Here is a 19,458-nt window from a genome sequence, read left to right on the forward strand (position 1 = left end):
CTCAGTGAGAGATCTCACACTGGATTGCTTGCAGGACATCACCATGTGTATTAAGGGCAGAGGAAAGAGGGGGAGTGGGGGGGAAACCCAACCCAACAGAACAGCCTCCTCTATGCCAAACCTATATCCCTTTTCTTCTGTAAGCGGCACAGAGGATGTGGGTCCATCCTTTCCAGGCAGACTGGCCAGGGCTGGGGATCCGAGTCCAAGGTACGAGGAATCAGAGATGAAACACACTCAGCTCAACAGCTGTGCAATGTTTATTCTTGAAAAAATAATTCAATTCGGAAAGCGGCGAGCCCTGGGGATGCCCTTACCCCCAGCACTACCACAGCTGCCAAATGGGAGCCTCACTCAGGGAACAGGGATGGACGGAGAAGAGCACCCAGCAGCTCGAGGTGGCAAGCAGAGAGGGAGGGGATGAGGAGCTCCAAGCCCACGGGGAGAGCCCTGCTGTCTTCCCTGATGGCTGCAGGATGGGGAGCAGCACATAGGAAAGTAGAGGATCCTGCCCATGGGACTGCCCTCCCCTCAGCCCAGGGGTGAGAAGCAGGCCCAGCCTGAGCTCCACCAAACAAGAGAAGGGGCACTGGGTTAAGGAAGGGATACAGGGGCTTGGAAACTGAGATGCTGAGGGCATCACAGCAGAGAGTCACAGGTTCCTCCAAAGCAGTGCCTGGGGAGCAACTGGCTTTCCCACTGAGGAGGCAAAGTCCCTTTCCCATAGCACGTAAATGACCTATTTTTTAATACTTACAAAATAAAATAAAAGCCTGGCGATCCACCGCCTGTGGGCTGCCGCACCAGAGCCCCTGAGAAGTGCAGCACTATGGGGTGGCGGAGCAGGGAAGGGTTGAACCTGAGCCCCGGGGCTGGTACCGTGAAGCCTGAAGGGTGCCACCACCAGCCTGCACCCTCAGGACAGATGTGCCACCTGGCATCCCTCTCCTGCTCCTGCCCTGTCCCAGGCAGTGCGTGCCCAGCAGCACTGACCCTTCTGCTGAGCAGATCTGCTGGGTTCAACACGTATTTTCCCCATCCTGGGCAAGTAAGAAAAGGGAACAGAGGGTGGAGCCAGGGTGACAAGAGAGACACAAACCTTCCAGGCTGAGGGCTGCTGGCTCTCCATGCTGCTTTCTGGCTATCCTCCCTTTTCCACAAACAATAAATAAATGAGTGTAGTGTAAAACCCCAGCAGGTGCTGGAGCGTGTGCTCCCAGGAGACCCTGATGCTCAGTTCACAGTGAGAAAATGAAGGGGATGAGCTCCTGGCCCAGAGTGCTGCACCCTCAGGGACAGCCCTCACATACATTAATCCCTGCGACCACAGGGAAAGGGCTGAGCAGCAAATCCTGCTCACAGGGACAAGAGAGCAGCCCTGCTTGAGGATGCAGGACCTGGGCAGGGAACTGATCTCTCGCTGCACAGATGAGACAGGGAGGTGCACTGAGCAAGGGACTAGGACTGGTCCTAGTTGGGAGGAGGGTATTAGTACCAAGTAGATGGGGTGAGAGGGGGCCTGGGGTGCTTCCTAAGGCACAGGAAGGAAGGTAAGGACCCCCTCCCACTCCACAGAGGGCGTACCACCTTAGGAGAGCCAGGCTGCCCATCCTGGCTCAGCTCACAGCTTCCCTGCTAGCTTCGTACCACAGTAAAGGTGGAGATTGAAGAGAACAAATCTCCCCACTCCATTGTTAGAAAGAGCTAGGGTTACCCAGATGGGGAGGAGGGAGAGGCAGGGCTACAGTACCACAGGCAAGGAACGTGCCAGGATGCAGCATCTCTCTCCAGTACTGGCTGCTGGAGAGCCCAGGTCCAACTAGACTCTGCAGCTGCGGGATCCCCGCTCACTGCTCCCATCTCGCTCTGCAAGGCACTTTCACCCCCTGCTCCTATGACTCAGGGAAGGCAGAGCTGCTCCCCATGGAGAAAGTGGGTGAGGACAGTCTGAGCAGCACCACACAGCCTGGTCCTCTTCCATCAGGTCATCTCCAGCTCCCAGAACTGCAGGGAAAGGGGCACCTGACCGCGCTCCAGTTGGGGACAGAGTATCGTCGATGTGTCCATAGCAAATCCAGCTCCTCCTCAGTATTCCCTTTTGCCTATGAGCTGGGCTGCATCGGCTGTGGTGATCCACAGTGAGATGTCCAACCCAGCGCTGTCTTCAAGGTGCATCCATTGTACAGGAAAAAAAAAAAAAAGAAGGCTGGTAGATCCCCTCTTCACCACTGTGCTCACCACCGGGCAAGAATCCAGCTGGGCAAGGGTTAATTAACACCCAGCTAGGGGGCTGCAGCACTTGTACATGAGCATGCTGCCTTCTCAGGACTTGGGGGCAAAAAAGGGGAGCAGAGGTGTTTCCAAAAGCCTCCTCCAGCCCCCAGCCAAGCATCTCCTTCCTCCAATCTTGCCCAGCCATGGAGCAATGGGAGCAGCATTAGTAAAGAGCCTGTGTTAAAAAAAACAAAAACAAAAAGGTCCTCGGATGGGAAAGTGGCGCATCTACAGGGAAGGACCCTGCCTCTGTGCGAGGGAGAGGGAAACCACAACAAGGGGCTGAAGGCAGCCCAAGATCTCATTCTGCAGCCTGAAATAAATGTCCATGTTAAGTCACCAGCCTCCAAGATCTGCTGCCAACTCGGTTTCTGCACCATGGGTGTCTCTGTCTTCTCCGGCCCCATTTACTTCCCAGCTGCCAGTCTCATGTCTGCTCTGCTGCAGCAACTGCTGGCACTGCCACTGCCCCCTCCTCCTTGGCAGGGGGCTCCATGTAGATTGGCATCACTGATGGGGGCTTCTTGGACCTGCAGATAAGAAGGCTGGATGGGAGATGGCACAGATAAGTGCCAGAAAGTCCCAAGTGTGAGCTGGGACAGAAGCGGAAGACACAGTGACCTATGCAGGGGGCAGTGCCATGAGGATGTAGGGCATTACCCAAATTGCTATGCCCTGATACTCACGAGTAAGGGGAGGCAGGGACCCCCACCACGAGGAAGTGGTTTTTCTTGCGGAAAAGCCGCCACAGCCCCTTATGGTTCCCACGGACATCCAGATCCCAGATGTGGAGGCACTAGGATGGTATAGAGAGGGAAGAAGAATCAGTGCCTAGGGATAAACAACAGTCAAGTGTCCTCCAGCAAGAACCATCACCCTTGCCCTCACCAACACACAGCAGAAGAACATCAGCCTGATGAGGGCAGATGAGGGGAACACAGCTCCCACCCACCATCACTGGCAAGAGTAGTTGGGGAGCTTGCTCCACTCCCATCCTTGCTTCAGGGCAGTGTGTTTGACCAGCACCTCCAGGCAAGTGATTCTAAACAGCTCAGGCCATAAAGCTTTATCACCACAAAGACAAGAATTGGTCTAAAAATGTCTGTCTTCTGTAAACACAGAGCTTAATCATCACCCAAAATAAGCATGAACCTGTTTGCTGAGCTGTGTCTATGCCATGGACACAACCAAGAAAAGCAGAGATCAGTGAAGGGGTGAGGATGAGCTACACTAGAGCCTTACCTTGGCGAGCTGAGTCCAGGTGGTAAAATCTGCTTCCTGCTCCATCTTGATGAACATGACATAGACCTTGCCCTCAGTGTCAGGCACAAAGGAGTCCTCACAGGGGTTCTTGCTGTGGTCCAAGACTTCAGCCTCACTGTGGAAACAGAATGAGGAGAGGGAAGCAGTGGATAGGGCCACATCCATTCCTTCTGCTGTCCTACTCGGTCCATCCAGAAAACTCTGTGGACTCCCATCCTTCTTGCTGGCACTTACCCCAGGAGCCGATGAATTTCAGCCTCGTAGGCATCCTTCCTCAAACTATCAGAGGAAAAGAGCACAGAGATCAGAGCAGAGCCAGTACAATAAATTTCAGTCATCTTGGAATGATCCTTGCTTAAGGTTACCCCACTGTAACACTAAAAGACAAGTTGGAGACTGTAGATGGAGAGCAGCGACTGCCATACATCTTAGCAGGATGTGGCAGCAAAAATGTGACCAGATCTGTTCTGAACTGCCTCTTACAAAGATTCCATGTCTTCAGAAGAAAATAAGAGCAAATCACAGGGTTAGTTGTGTGCAACTTGAGAGCTCTAAGTTTCAAGCCAAGCTTGGAGGATCAGGCACCTTAACAGTGAAAGGGAATAATTAGGGACAGGTGTCTGTCCTTTGCTGTTACTGGGGTCTTACAAACAAGAACAAGGGATGCTTTGCACTCAGGCTGCTTTTGGGCTTCCTGGGAGATGGGTTAGCAGCTCAGAACCTCCCATAAAGCACTGCAAAGATTCCCACAGTGGAGCACATGTGTGGTGTTTGGAGATGACTGATGGTTGTTGTTCAGGAAGGGACAAGTTCCCAGCATAAGGAGAAATCACTGGGTCATGCAGCTGCTTTACCAAAATCTTCCAATTAGCACTTACCTCTCCACATTTTTAAGCTGAACATTTGGAACGGTGTTGAACTTGTGCTTTTTGAAATAAGCTTCCTGGTATGAAGAGAGGAAAGAGACAAAGAAAACAGGGTTCAGTCAGTAGCGAACAGTACTCAGAGGCCACCTCAAGTATCTTTGCCACCTGGAGAGGTGTTCAGGTCAGAGTTTGACACCATGACAGGGTCTGGAAGAGCTGTTGGCTCAGGGAAGTCACTCACATGAAAGTAGCCATTCATGTTGAGGCCCACAATGCCGAAGTGGTAGGAACGTGAGATGTCAGGGATGATGCACTCCCGGCCCTTCCTCTGTTCAGGCATCCGCATCCACATGTCCCAGTCCCAGAGCTGGGGAAGAGAAACTGCTGCTTGCACTCAAGTTTGAGGACATCATTCAGCAGTGTGGCTGTTCAGGGACTTTCAGGATGCCCGCTCAAGCTCTAGCTGACACAGTCCCAGCTTGCCTGAGCTGCTGCAGCCAACTCCATGGCTGATTACACGGTCCTCAAGTTAATGCATATCCTAAATCCATTCTGCTTGGGTCTTGCCCAAGTGAAGCTCAGGAAGAACCAGGGCTCCTCCAAGAGCTCTGCTCATGAGGATCAAGTGATGATCAGGGACTGCTGATGGGCAGAGATATGTTGCTGAAGACAGGGCCCCTCTAGGATACTCACCTTCTCTGGGGTTGGCCACTTTGGTTCCAGCTCGTCCTTGTACAGGCTCTTTCGAAGAACCCAGCCCAGGCCTGGCATGGTTTCCACACGGTACAAGAGTGAGGGATCCTCAGCTGTGTGCTCATAGCCCTGCGACATTAAGGGAAGCATTCAGCACCCCAAGTGCACCCCCATGGCCCTCCAAAGTAACTTGCCCTATCCTACGCTGGCTCCCAGCTCACAAAGCAGGGACAGCCACTGGGAAGCACAAAGCAGCAATAGGATGGCAGTTTGCAGGGGCATTTCCACGGCTGGCGAAACACACTCAGGCTGATAAAGCTGGGGGCAACCCTGCTTTACAGAAGGGCACTCAGACCTCACACTGACTTGCGAACAGCATAGGGCAGAGCTGTCTCTACACCACCATCCTCTGACCCACCTGGTCATTCCATGCTGAGATGCAGTACAGGCTCTCATCCTCTTCCAGCAGGTGTATTGACTGGCTCAGAAAGCTGAGGAAAGAGTTGTCCATTCTCTGGTTAAATATCCTTCCCACAGACAAACCAAAGCAAGTCCTCCACCAAGGGAGGAGCCATCCACAACTACTAGGACTGTTTCACCCATCTCTTGGATTGAGGTGGCAGACGTTGGTAAAAGTATGTGTGCAAAACAGATCAGTAGCTCCAAAAGTGAAAGAAGGACAAAATCCACAAAATCTCAGATGCCCAACCCAAACAGAAGCTCAGTGATCCACAGCCTTACCTGAAGAAGTCAACAGAAATGTCAAGATCTTCCTCCAGAACCACAGCAAATTTGGCATCCTGTAGGGCAGAGAAAAGTCAGAGTAAGAGAGGCCCAGAAGAGTGCAGAGACACCAAAGAGCATCCACCACTAGCTATGCTGCTCCCTGCCCCACAGGACAGATTTCCAGCTCTTGTGAGACAGGCTGTCACAAACACCGCTCTCCCACAGACACCCTGTGCTGTCTCATTCCCAAGGGCCCAGGCAGAGGTCTCACTTACTGGGAACAGGTTGAAGGTTGCAGTCAGACTGGCTTTGTAGTGCTACAAGAATAGACACATAATTGCCTGTGTTAGCATCAGCTCCTACACCACAGGGAGGGGCAGCCTGGCACCACTGTGGGGCTAAGCCTGCCTCCCTCAAATATCCCAGGAAATAACTCCCCCATGGGCTGGTAAGGGTATCTCACCTGAGAAACTCTGGCGTTCTTAATGCTGATGGGAGTGTGCTGGATTCCCGAGAGACCAAACAGCTCCACAACATCCATTGGCTCCTGTAATGGGAATGTACAGAGCTCAAATACGTGGTTTTGGACATGTTCTCCCTACCCTTTGCCACAGCATCAACTCCCTCGAACACTAACAACATGCCCACAGGATTTCCTTTGCATGGCTGTCATCCTGTGTACAGGTGAGGCTCCAACCAGTACTGTGCTCATAGCAAGGAACTCACTGAACCACCTTGGTCCTTTCAGCTTCTAAATATCTCTGACCCTGGCCATAACCTTGCTAGCCTCGCTAATTTCTGTACCCACACTTGTATCTAAAGAATTTCTGAAAGGCCTCAAGTTTCTAGTCCCCAATGGACAGTGCAGAAAGAAAATGGGTGTATCCAGGAACATCTTCAGCCGCTTAGTATCAAGATCACAAATCACTAAATTTTCTTCCACAGTGGCCAAGAAGGATCTCTGTCCAAACAGCCCCTCATCCTTCCTGGGGTAAGAAATAATCATAGAAAGGACCTTATAGATCATCTAGTTCCAATTCCCCCTTCCATAGAAATCCATGTTTGGGCTAAAAATTCTCTGCTTCAAGATGGTCCCACCCAAGGCATTCTCCATCTTCACACTGCCCATCCTACCCCCTAGTAGCAGCTGAGGGAAGGAGCTCCCATTATTCCAGCAGTTCCCTCTTTCCTTTATATCCATCATGGCAGCAAGAACATCCAAAGCTGCCCCCTCACAGACGAGGGATACTGCTCTAGTTGCTATGGCAATGGATGCTACTATCTTTAACAACTCTGATGCACTGCAGCAACAGCCTGCATAAACACACCAGCTGCCCCAGTCTGATAGTGGTGGGAAAGGCCTGCAAGGGAAGAAGCCTGTTTCGTTCCTCAACTTCATCACAGAGTAACTGGACAATATCTTATGAGCTGCTGCACAGATGAGCTAGAAAGCTCCTTAGACTCACTGGAATCCCAAAGGCCTGTTCTGGAGCACACTGTGCTGTCAATGCTGTGGGAACAAGAACTTGGTTACAGTGACCCACAGGAGTGCTCTCACCTCATAGTACCCATCGATGAAGACAGTGATCATCTGAGGATTGACACCCTGAGCCGACAGCAAGGAACGCAGCATCCTGGTGAGAGACAAGGGGTCTGAGCATAGCACAGTCCCACTGAGTCCAGGCCACCCTACACAGGGGGATGGATCCCTTGGGTTGGGGTAAAAGCACAACATGGGGGAACAGAATCTGGTGCCCTGGGCTTTTCCCTTCAACAGAAGGCTTAGCCATGTATGGTCTTGTGGCCCAGAGCAGAGAAACCGTGACCCCTGAAGTGGTTACCTGTACAGGTAGTTGGGGCGGTTCCCTGCAATAACAGCTACAGGCACATCGAAGACTTTATTGTCTTTGAGCTGGAAGAGAAAATATGAGTGAGTCTTGGCGAGACTATGCCACACCAACCATACAGGACACGGTCCACTCAGCACTTTTGGAGACCCCGCTAGCTTCCTCCCAGTGCTTTCCAGGTACTTTGCCCTGGTACTCACAGGATCAGGGTTGAACTCAATGGGCGTGGGGTCTTTGCAGCTGCAGACACTGCCATAACCTTCCACTTTGCTGCAGAATCTTCTACGGCGGCGGTTCAGCTCTGTATCTGGCCAATGACACTCAGCATCTGAAGGCACCAAGGAGAAAAACTTACAGACTGCTCATTCCATGGCCTCACCTTGTGTATTCCCAGCTGCTATGCAAACAGCCCACTCTGAGCTCAGCCATGACTAAACCAGTTCTTACTGACACAAACAAGCATCACTGCAGGATACGGGACACAGCAAGAGCCATTTAGAAACCATTGCTCCTGCATAGCCTCTCTAAGCAGCAATGGGCCTTGCTCAAGATCAACAGTCACAAACAATTGGACCAGGCCTAATTTGTAGAGGTCTGGCCATTTGTCACCATGTCCTCAGCCCTTCATCCTCATCTCTCTCTATAATCATGCCTGCAATTGCCATGGAAGAAGAAGAAAGCTGGTGTCATTGTAAGTCAGCATCTCATCACAAACAGCCTTAAATTGATCCTGGGATACTGCTAACAGACCAGTGGCTCTGACTTAAAAGCATCAAGAGCTGCGTGCAGACATCCCCCAGAGACATTCAGCAACAGAGAGCAAATCTAACTTCCTTACCTTCCACAGAGGTCAGATGAACTTCTGTCTTCAGCAGTACAGGGTCACCCCACGTTGAGAGGGCAGGTGACTTGGCGTGCTTCTCCCCATATACTTCCCCTGGAACAGGGACACACGGTCAGAACTGCCTGGAAGGGCTCATCTGAACTGTGCTAAGACATGACCAGAGGCTGCAGATCAGGGTAGTGGCTTAGTGCCTTCTCCCCACTGGCCTCTGGGAAGCTGCTGAAGGGGCATGCCCTGCCTTCATCCCCCTCTCTCTTCCCCAAGAACAGAGCAGCTTACTTTCTGTGACTTGGTTCTCATACATTGTGTTGAGGATGGACTGAGACTTTCTACCTTCACTCTCTCCCCAAAAGTGGCTATGAACCATCTCCCAAAGCAGTGTGAGACTCATACTTACCTCCCTTCTTCCCCACAAATGTCCACATGTCTCTCCAGCTTAAGAATGGTGCAACTTGGCTCCCCAGGCTTTTCAGGACATTCTTGGCTGTGTCCTTGAGGTGAAAGGAGCCTTCGTCCTGGAATAAAACAACCCCTCAGATGAGGTCTGCATAAAAAGAGATCCTACCATCAATACCAAAGAGGTACAGGGCCCATATGTCCTGCTCAGCCAGAGACCTTCCCAAGACCTCTATGCCAGTAAACCTGACGCCTTTTTTCCCCCACTGTGACCCTATGGGCAGGTCAAAGGAGTCAGAGTTCTGTTTCCTTGAAACCAAATTGTTCTCAAACAGGGACAGAATATCTACCAATACTTTACACATGTGAACCTGCAGCTTTAAAGCACACTGTTGCTCACATAGTAGTCCTGAGCCAACAGACTACAGCTCCTGCCAAAACAGCCTGGAACTGGCATAGTTTAGGACTGGCACAGAGCATCTCCTGGCCAGGTCTCAATACACCCTTACATTTCTTTGTGTTCATTCTACACCTCATTAATGGCTGCAAGCTCTGATACTTCTCTGTTCTTTTTGCCCTGCAATCTCGCTGGGCACACAGCAATAACAAGGAAGAATGAGAAGACATGGCAGGTGATCCAACCAGGGAGACACAGCACATCTGGAAATGTGACAGTTAGCCTTAGAAATGCTAACTGAGCATTGAGCTTGAAGGTGTCCTGATTTGAAGCAACTTTTCTTCTAATACTAAGGTTATATCTACCTTAATGGTGAAGATCAGGATCCGGCCCCGGGCAACCATATTAAGGAAAAGTACCATAGCTTCATCTTCATGAGGAGAATAGGTGTCAAAGACCCTCTTGGCCATCACATGACCCTGTTGGTATTCAAACATCAGATGTATCTTAAATTCCATTATGACCAGGACAAGTAGAATTACAGAAATCTGCCTTGGAAGCCTCAGCCCCAAAACAACATGAATTCCTTTTTTAGTATTCCAGGGAGCAAGTACCCAGCCAAACTCAGCTTTCACACAGCATACAAAATGCTGAGGTCCACAGGACAGCTCTACCCTACACCTCACAATTCTTCTCCTGCATGTTCCCCAGAGTCAGCTCTGCTGCAGTTTACAAGTCTTCCGGACCAAGTCCAAACTACTTGAGAAGCCCATAAAAGCCTTTCTCTGAGCCAGGCCAGTGCAAGAGAAACACTGCAAAGACCTTTTAGGTGACCATGTCATACTCTTGCAACTGAAAGCAAACACATTCAGGGACTTTGTTTTGCACATCAAACAGATAAACAGGAAGGACAAAAACAGTTCAGGAAGGAAGACACATGTAGATGGGCAGGGATGCTTTACCGTAGCCTGATTTAAGACGATGACATGGATCCCTCTTCCCTGCTCCCGAGCCTCATCTTCCAGGACCTGCAAGTGGAGAATTGACAAGAACATAAGCCAGCATCCCTTATTCCCTGCACACCCAGCAGGGCCCCCAAACATTAGCATCCCTCCTGTTGAGATTTTGGCTTTGTTCACAGTATTCACGAATGCCAGGGTAGAAGACAATGCAGGACAACATCTCCACAGTCCTCCAGATTCACAGTTTCTTTACCAACTACAGAATTGCTTCTCACTGCCCACAGTTCAAGGTTTTACCCACTCAACCCCAATCTACCATTTGCCCACGGGGAAAGCCAGAACCCATCACTTACTGTTGTCCCATCCACAGCAACGTAGACCTTTGATCGACTGGAATATACCTCAACATCCAAGACCTTCTTGTTGCTCACAGGGTGCCTAGGGGCCTCCACATTCAGCATCTCGTCATCTACAGGGAAGGAACACCCAGTCTGAACCAGCCCAGACACCTTTGGTTTATCTGTTGGTCCCTAGTCCAACCAAACCTCTAGGACGTGATGCCCATCAGGCATTCCAGTCCATGAGACCATGGGTCAGAATCTAAGGGGAATGCAAGTAAAGGAAATCCAAACCAGCAGCAGGTCTGGTCCCAGCTATCTCCATGCAGACCTCTGCAGCCACATATGTTAAAGCCTCGAGTAGACAGAACAAGAAGCATCATTTTCTAACAACATCTGTTAAACACATAGGCACAAACCTGTCTTTCACACTGTAGCTCACCACAAGCTTCACTTGACCTAAAGAAATTACTCCTTTCTCTCTGATTTCTATCCCTTCAATGAAAAACAAGATCCTGCCCCTCACCATAGTCTTGTGCAGACTCCTCTTCCTCCTCATAAGCAGCTCTCCTGGTGTCCAAGATCAGCTTGATGTTCACAATCACAGTTACAAGCAAGAAGAGAACAGCACCTGTCTGCAATGCAGGATGCTCTGTGTTAGCAATCTGCAAGTAACAACCCCAAGATCAGGCCTCCTCCCTGGCACAGTCTGCAAGGCGCCCCCCAAGGGGATTTTGCTACGAATCTTCAGTACCTGACATTTCCCTCTTTCTTCTAGGAGAAGAGAAAAAGAAGGAAATACAGATAATACATCTTGCCCTCTCTTCCCCATTTTCAGTATTTCCCCTTGTATTCATAGCCAGAGTAAAGCAGAAACTATTCCATGCCTCTTGAGACAGGAAGACTTGGACTAAAAACATCCAGTGGTGGGAAGCAGGTGAAAGCTGCAAGAGTAGTGCTGGACACAGCCAACAGGATGGTCTTAGAGTTGCAGTGCTGGCCTGGGATGTGGCATCTTGACTGGTTTTGGAAATTTCCCTGTGCTCCCAAATGCCCAACAACTTTATTCTTAAGGATCCTTGTTAAGAACACCTTCTCCTCAAGCTGATTCTCTGAGGTCTGGTATAGAGGTGAGATCACACACACTGACCCGCTGCCTTGTCATGTACTGCCTCAAAGCTGCACGCTGCTGCTATTTCTGCCATGCAGCCAAATGGGTTCAAAAGTAATTGAGGAAGACGAAAAAACAGCAATAAAGCAACAGATGGACATGTAGATAATGTGACAGTATAAACATCACTATGGCATTTTAGCTCAGTAGCTTGCTGTTGACTCAGGATTATGATCACCTTTCAAGATCTGAGCACAAAAAGCTTTTAATTGGCCAAGAACAGAGCTTGGGCTTGTTGCTAGGAGCAGGCTGTGTGTGGTAGCCAGCAGAGAGGTCTTTGTTAATAGCCATGTTAATACCAGGGGAGCAGTCCACGCTCCCAGAGCTGGCAAGCTAAAGGAGGCAGCATCAAGCAGGACCAGCAGCCAGGTCTAGCATGGTTGGTTCAGCCAGAGATGCTGATAGAGGCCCTGCTGCTTTAGACTTATAGCTGCAGCTCTGGCTTATACAATTTAAGCTCAATTTTCATCCGTGTCTTAACTCCTATCAGTACCAGGGCAAACAGGCTCTAGTTTGCTGCTCCCATCACAATAAGCAGTGCTTCCCTCAACAATTGGGTCCATTCCCATGCACTCCAGGGGATGCAGGACAGAGCAGTCTGCTTCCCCAGGGAGCCCCCGTGAGTCTACCCTTCACCATCTGCCTTTTCACCAAGTTCTGCTCATCTCAGGAACAGCTCCTTTTCTGCAGCTTGCTGCCTTGTGGCCAAACCCACCCTTGTCCTTACACCCTCTGGGATGCCAGCTTGGCTGAGGATTAGCTGTCTTACAGCACAGTCAAGCAGGCCTGGAGCTCCCCCAGACACCAGCTGCCTCTGGGGCACAAGATCCCACTCCTCAGCCTATTTTCTCTGAGCACCTACAGTGCCTTACACCAGGCTTGGTTTGCAAATCATATATGTCATGGATGGTCCCTAACTGCAGGCAGAGTCCTGATGCACATAGCACGGCCATACTTTCATCTGGAAGTCTCCCAGGAAAGCCTGCATAATTGTATCTCCAGTCATAACCAGTCCATTTGCAAATAGAAGGAGCTGGTAGATATGGCAGAATACTCCACACACAAGCACAAAGCTAGTGAGATGGGACATGTTATACATCCCCGACATATTAGGTCACATAGGACTCCGAGCAGACCCACCTCCACCCCCACATCTGCTCCATAAGCTCGTAAACCCCAGATTATCCTCTCTAATCCACCCCAGGCTGGCGAATGAATCACCTGGCACAGCTTCCTCAGCGCCCGCTGGTTCATCAGCTTGTACTTCCAGGCCAGGTACCAGCTCCTCTTCTTGTGGGGCTTGATGATGGGGTTGTGCTTCCACTCGTCCATAGTCACAAGGGCTGCATGGGGTGAGGGTCAGGATGCGCTCAGCTCCTCTTGTGTGTCCATCGGGGCACCCTGTCCAGATGGGGTGAATACAAGGCGAGGTGTAGAGCACAGCCAGAGCGTGTCACCAGGGGTGGCTGTGAACGAGGACACAACACGAAAGCTGCATGAAACTGAAGAGTGAGCAAACCCTGCCCACCAGCCCCACAGGGACACGAGGCTGTGCTGGAAGACCCCATAAGGAGGACAAGGCTCAGAAAGGGCCCTGCTGCTGCAAAGCCCACAGGTACATAGCGGGACACTGGGGCCGGGACGTGGCCCTGCGGTAAGGCCGGGCCTCCCCCACACAGCCAGAGGGAAGAGGAGGCCGAAGGAACGGGGGACACGGGGGGACACACGGGGAGGACGTCGGGGCGGACACAGAGCTCAGCGCGGCTCCGACCGCGCTACTCACAGTGAGGCCGGCGGGCGGTGAGCGGAGCGGGGCAGGGCCCAGCCCGGCCGGGCGCCGCCGCAGCCCCTCAGCAGCAGCGGGGCCGCGCCGCTTCCGGCGCCGCAGAGACGCGAGGGGGCGTGGGTGCCGTTAACCCCGCCCACCTGACGGCGCTCTGCGCTGCCTGGAGGACTCCGCTGGTACGTGGGCAGGGGGCGGGGCCGGGAGGAGGTATCACAGTATCATAGTCTCATAGTCTCGTGCGGGTTGGAAGGGACCTTAGAGCTCATCGAGTCCAACCCCCGGGATTCGAGCCTCTGTGCAGCAGAGCGGCACTTCTAGACTTGCGCCATAGGGGGGATTCGAACCGGGCTCCCAGTGTTGCAAGGCGGCATTCCTACCACTGCGCCACCGGGGGAGGCGGCGTGGCCAGAGCGCAGGGGGCGTGGTTAAAGCGCAGGGGGCGTGTCCGTGGTGACAGCTCCGCCGCCTCCCCCCGCGCGGTGCCGCCGCCCCACCCGCATGGAGGGCGGTGGGGATGCGCTGCCCGCGGACCTGCGGGAGCTGCTGGGCAAGGTGGGCCGCCGCCCCCCCGCCGGGCTGCTAAGGGGGCTCCGCTCCGAGCCCGCCCCCTCCCCGCCGTCCCCGCTGCCGGCTCCGGTTCGCGGTGCCCTCCCGCCGCTCGCCGATCGCCTCCGTGCGCTCCGCTTGGAGCTGGTGAGTGCCGGGGTGGGGGCGCGGGGCCGTCCCGGGGCTCTCCGGATCTCCGCTTCGCCGCTCGCCCCCGGGAGCCGCGGGGTGCTCCTCTCCTCTCTCCTCTCTCCTCTCTCCTCTCTCCTCTCTCCTCTCTCCTCTCTCCTCTCTCCTCTCTTCTCTCTCCTCTCTCTTCTCTCCTCTCTCCTCTCTCCTTTCTCCTCTCCTCTCCTCTCCTCTCCTCTCCTCTCCTCTCCTCTCCTCTCCTCTCCTCTCCTCTCCTCTCCCACGCACGGGCACCGAACGCGGCGTTTCCATAGGGAAACCGCCTCACTGCGGCTGCGGGGTGGGGGCCCGTCCTTGGCCGTTGCTGTCCCCGTGTCGCCTCCATCCCGCACTCTGACCGCGGAAGGAAGGTGCGGAGCTCGGGCTGCTGGGAGGAGGAGGAAGGGAGAGGAGGAGGAAGGCCGCCTGCCCCGCACCTTTGGGCCCTGACTTTGAACTGTGACCGATGTAACATTGGGGTTAAAATGCCATTAGGACCCGAAATGTGGCACGGCACCGCACCCGGCTCCGCGCAACCCCATTAACGCAGCGGCGCTTCGCCCCGCGTGGGCGGCACGGGGAGGGGACAGCGCGTTCCCACTCGCTTTCCCTGAGCGAGGGAGGATATTGTGTCCCTGGGGGCAAATTCCTCTCTGCGGGAAGGAGGGAAGCATGAATGGGGCGGGGGAGTGGATTCTGGCCCCGTGCAGGGCAAAGAGCCTTTAGTGCCCTTGGGGACTGAGCGGGGATGGAGGAGATGGGCAGAGTTGTTGTGAAGGTGGAAATCTCGACTCCAGCTTTGTCCCCTGACACTTTAGCTCATCTTTTCACCCCGTTATTCCAAAACTGGCAGTCTCCAAGGGAAAAAAAGTGCCAATGGGTGCTGAGCGGAGATAGGAGACTGCAGTGCTGGGAGGATGGCATGGAACAGGGAAACTGAGGCATAATGTGGTGCCCTGGGAACAGGGAGCCCCGGTGGGTCCCTCCGGGAAAGATGCTTTGTGGGGAGGAGATGTGCAAATGACACTTTCCAGCAATGGGAACTAAAAGCAGGTAGTGTGTTCCCATCGGCATCCAGCCCTTAACATCTGAATCTGGAACCTTGCTCCTTCCCTACCCTCTGACAGCACCACTCCATGTGCTGGGGAAAAATGGCACTGCTCAGGGCCTGGAGACAGTGTCAGGAGGTCCCAGACTCCCTCCGTGCCAGGGCCAGTGCTCCATTGGAACGTGTGGAGAAGCCTGCTGGAGCAGTTTGTGAAATAGCTTGCCTAGAAAGGAAGTTTCTGCAGCTCAGAGCTGGCTGCTGCCCCAATCTGGGCTGTCAGCAGCTCTCCCATCTTTTTTTTTTTTTTCAGTCCAGCCTGGTGGCTTTGAGGAGGGTCAGGGAGGTTTGTTTTCAGATCCCTGCAAGTATCTGCCCATTTTCTCTGTACCCTCTGACTCAAGAGGCGTCCTGTGCCAAGACCTTGACAGGACTTTCCCATGCTCCATCCTCCTCCCAGTGGCCTTGTCCTGGTGCCTGCTGTGAGATGCAGACGGGGCTCCCCGGAGACCTGTTGAGGGGATGCTGCCATTTCCCATTGGGCTTGGCTGGAGTGATGCTCAGGGCTGCGTTCTGTGAGCTCCCAAAGCACGAATGCTGCATGCAGCTTGGGTTGTGTTTGGAGATATGGTGCCCACAGCAGCCGATGGGCTGCCCCCTCATCTCCCCTCACCTGTACCTGTCCCACTGTGTGTTTTTTTTCTCCCTTCTCCCACTGCCCTTTTGTTCCCTTTACTGGTGAAATATTTTCCTCCTGTGCAGGGGAAATCCAGTGGCTTTCAGCGGCGAGCATCATACAGACAGGAATGTCTTGGCACGCTGAGCTTTCCATTAGGAAAACAGATGTTTGTGCAGCAGCTGCGGTTCTGCAGAGAGCTTCTCCCGGCCTTGCAGGGCAGGAACTGGCTGTGCAGGGAGGGAGTGGCGATGGGGACTCCAGCCCCTGTCCAGGATTGCTCCAGGATGGGCTCAAGCAGGACGGGCACTTTGTGCCACCTCTGTTTTTTTCTCACCTTCTAGCTGGGAGCTTTGGGTGTGACTGGGGTCTTGGGCTTCAAAGACTTCCATGATGTTTCTGTTCTATGGGGGAAAGGACCATTGTCCTATGGTCTCTGAATGTATGGAGGAGATCTGGAATCACTTGGGAAGTGCCCACAATACAGAGGTGGGACTGGACTTTACTCCAGGGGTTGTCCTACTGCATCCCTGCTCAGTGCCACCAGGGTCTGGGAGTATATCTGGGCTCAGATCTGGACCCGGTGCCTGCATCTGTTCCCTTGTCCCTGTTCCTGTGGGGGTGGCTGTAGTTGGGGATGGCTGTGTGAATGCTGTATGTCCCTGATGGTGTTGCCTGCAAGTCTCAGATAGGACTGAAGGGGAAGGGGAAGGAAGGGGACATGTTGTTCCCAGTGGGAACCTGGAGCTGGAAGTGGGCAGCACATCCCCATGTCCTCGCTTTATCCAGCTGAGACTTGGGGTTCTCCTGGGATGGAGGGCACAGCACATCCATCTCGCTGAGCCACGCTTTCTGTCTCCCCACCAGGCATACCTGCGCGCAGTGGACGTGAAGATCCTGCAGCAGCTGGTGGCAGTCAACGAGGGCATCGAGGCGGTGAAATGGCTGCTGGAGGAGAAGAGCACATTGACCAGCCGCTGCAGCAGCCTGGCCAGCAGCCAGTACAGCCTGGCGGGCAGTCAGACGGCCTCACGGCGGGGCAGCTGGGACAGCCTGCAGGACCCCCCCGACAAGTTGGACAGCATCTCCATTGGCAGCTATCTGGACACGTTGGCTGATGACATGGATGAGTATTCCCAAAATGCTGCCGAGATTCCCAGAGCTCTGGGAAGAGCTGAGCAGGACTGGGGCAGGCTGGACCCCGAGCGGGGTTTCACGAAGCAGGAGAAGGGCAGAGCGGAGCAAGAATGGCCCCACACAGACCTCAGCCTGGATCGGAGCTGCCCAGACCCGCAGCGCTTTGCTAAGGAGCCCCAGGTGGCCAATGGCTACTCGGGCAAAGAGCCCAAACTGGGGCCTGGGGAAAGGCTGGAGAAGGGGAATGTGGGTGGGAAGGCTCGGAAAGCTGAGGCCAACTTGGAGAACTGCAAACTCAACAGTGAACTGCACCTGGAGTACGATGCCCACTGGCTCTGGCTGCAGTCCCAGGATGATGTGACGTTCTTGTAGCCCGTGGCTCTGTGCTCCCTGCACCGCCAGCTCTGCTTCATTGGGCTCTGCTCAGGATTGTGGTGTGGCTGGGAATGGGAGCAACTCCTACATGTCCCATTTGGTGGCACCAGCATGTGCAGTGTGAGCTACAGGGCAGGGCCATGGGCTGGGCATTCCAACTCATCACTTCCATCGTATTTTTCCAGGCATTGCCCACTAAGGGTAGATGGGGTTGGGAGGAGCTGGGGCTTGGTTGGTAGTCAGTGTTGAAAGCCTTTCCTGGAGGTGAAGGTGGTTGAGATATCTCTGTGAAACCACTCAGTGGGACTCGGAGCTCCAAGTTCCCTGGGTATGTTTGAGGACTGTCCAACCATCTGACCAAGCTCTGTGTGGTGGAGTGACCCAAGACTCATGGCTCCTCCACTGGTGTGGATCTGCAGCTTGGAGATGTCCTCTCTGCCCTCTGAGCCTTGGCTTCTCACTGTGCCTTTGACTGCTTGCCCCTTATGTACCCAGCACCCCCAGCTTGCAGAGCATGGCTTGCACTGAGCTGTACGCCTGCTTGGGCAGCATCTGTGCCCTTCTTGGGATGTTGCAGGGAAGGACACTGGCATTCCATAGCTTCAAGGAAGGGTTCTTCCACACACGTGGAGAGCTGAATCCTGGCTCTGCCCTTGTTGGAGTGGTGGAAGTTGGTTCATCATCCCCTGGAGCCAGTGGGAAACCAACACCTTCCTGGAGCGGCTGCAGGGTGAGATGGACGTGGCCAGGAGAGCAGTTGGGTGCACCCTGGCTGCACATGCACTTCCCTGCATTGGCAGCCAAGAGCAGGACAGTGTCCAAATCATGGGAGGTGGCATCTGCTGAGGACTTGGGAGCATCCCAAATCTGCTGCATCCCATCTGCCTGCCAGCAGCTTATGGCTCTATGCATGGCCACCATGTCCCCAAGGCTTCGCTTCTAGCTCTGCATGAGAGTCCCCAGGGGGACAGGGTAAATCCTCCAGTGCTGCTAAAATTGCTGTTGGCAACCATAGCTGTGGCTTAATAAATGGTAACTTTTCTCCAAGGCCACGCTGTCAGTGCTTTGTTGGGCTTGCAGAGGTTTAGGGGCAGAAGAAAGCTGGAGCTGAGAACAATAGCCTATCCAATGTGAGCACAAGCCACTGATCCAGACTCATTAGCAAGGTATGTTGTGATGGGACAAGGGGAAGTGGTTCCAACTAAAAGAAGGAAGACTTAGACTGGATATAATGAAAAAGATTTTTACAATAAGGACAAAGAAGCACTGTTACAGGTTGCTCAGAGAGGTGGTGGATACCCTACCCCTGGAGACATTCAAGGTCAGTCTGGATCAGGCTCTGAGCAGCTGGTCAAGCTGTGAGTGTCCCTGTTCATTTCAGAGGAGTTGGACCAGATGACCATTAAGAGACCTATCCAATTCAGATGATTCTATGATCCTGTGATCCACTGACCTTGGCATCCTCTCAAACCTGAGCTCTTGAGGCAGATGCTGAAGCCAGTAGGATGGGGAAGGGTTTCCCCATGTACTGCTGGGTTAGGGTAAAAAATAAAACAAGAAGAGGAAAACCCATAGAAGTGAAATGTCCAGCCCATTCTTCAGACCAGCTTTTCTATAGGTTGCCCAAAGAAGCTGTGGGTGCTCCATCCCTGGAGGAGTTCAAGGGCAGTCTAGATGGGGCCCTAGGCAGCCTGATCTGATGAAGGACAACCAGCCCTCAGCAAGGGGGCGGGACTGGATGGGTTTTAAGGCCCAACCAAACCATTCTATGGTTCTATGCCTCCAGAATAGGAACATCCCCTCAAATCCAGCCCACGGAGCTGTCGTGTCCCAGAGCTTCCCTGGGGAAATTGTATGCTGGTGGATGGCTTGGGGTTAGCAATGGGTGCAGAGCTGCTGCCCTTGCTGTGTCACGGGGCTGCTGGGCACTGGGAATGGGCAGGAAAAC

General features: G+C 53.3%; 2 protein-coding genes across 2 annotated transcripts; one reads left to right on the forward strand and one right to left on the reverse strand.

The window, feature by feature from the left end:
* Positions 1-242: 242 nt before the first annotated feature.
* Positions 243-13,635, reverse strand: POMGNT1 (protein O-linked mannose N-acetylglucosaminyltransferase 1 (beta 1,2-)). Its single transcript, XM_015870513.3, has 22 exons — positions 13,561-13,635; positions 12,999-13,243; positions 11,133-11,241; positions 10,622-10,737; positions 10,269-10,334; positions 9,672-9,785; positions 8,911-9,028; positions 8,508-8,606; positions 7,870-7,997; positions 7,664-7,734; positions 7,381-7,456; positions 6,286-6,369; positions 6,098-6,139; positions 5,838-5,896; positions 5,515-5,587; positions 5,097-5,225; positions 4,645-4,770; positions 4,416-4,480; positions 3,772-3,816; positions 3,517-3,652; positions 2,961-3,070; positions 243-2,804 (listed from the first exon to the last, which is right to left on the reverse strand). Exons 2-22 carry the CDS (start codon positions 13,107-13,109, stop codon positions 2,702-2,704), a joined length of 1,980 nt encoding a protein of 659 aa, XP_015725999.2. The 5' UTR covers positions 13,110-13,243; positions 13,561-13,635; the 3' UTR covers positions 243-2,701.
* Positions 13,636-13,783: 148 nt separating this feature from the next.
* Positions 13,784-18,557, forward strand: LURAP1 (leucine rich adaptor protein 1). Its single transcript, XM_015870515.3, has 2 exons — positions 13,784-14,256; positions 16,866-18,557. Exons 1-2 carry the CDS (start codon positions 14,062-14,064, stop codon positions 17,505-17,507), a joined length of 837 nt encoding a protein of 278 aa, XP_015726001.2. The 5' UTR covers positions 13,784-14,061; the 3' UTR covers positions 17,508-18,557.
* The last annotated feature ends 901 nt before the right edge of the window (positions 18,558-19,458 follow it).

This window comes from Coturnix japonica, chromosome 11, assembly GCF_054131305.1.
Source record: "Coturnix japonica strain WE chromosome 11, WE-NBRP24, whole genome shotgun sequence".
Classification (NCBI taxonomy): domain Eukaryota; kingdom Metazoa; phylum Chordata; class Aves; order Galliformes; family Phasianidae; genus Coturnix; species Coturnix japonica.

Bases quoted from the DNA above. Each gene is read 5' to 3' on its own strand.
- LURAP1 (XM_015870515.3), top strand. From the start codon at position 14,062: ATGGAGGGCGGTGGGGATGCGCTGCCCGCGGACCTGCGGGAGCTGCTG. The intron at 14,257-16,865 runs GTGAGTGCCGGG...TCTCCCCACCAG, and splicing joins GTGCGCTCCGCTTGGAGCTG to GCATACCTGCGCGCAGTGGA.
- POMGNT1 (XM_015870513.3), bottom strand. From the start codon at position 13,109: ATGGACGAGTGGAAGCACAACCCCATCATCAAGCCCCACAAGAAGAGG. The intron at 10,335-10,621 runs GTAAGTGATGGG...CTCCACTTGCAG, and splicing joins TTGCTGTGGATGGGACAACA to GTCCTGGAAGATGAGGCTCG. The intron at 9,786-10,268 runs GTAAAGCATCCC...GAATACCAACAG, and splicing joins TCGTCTTAAATCAGGCTACG to GGTCATGTGATGGCCAAGAG.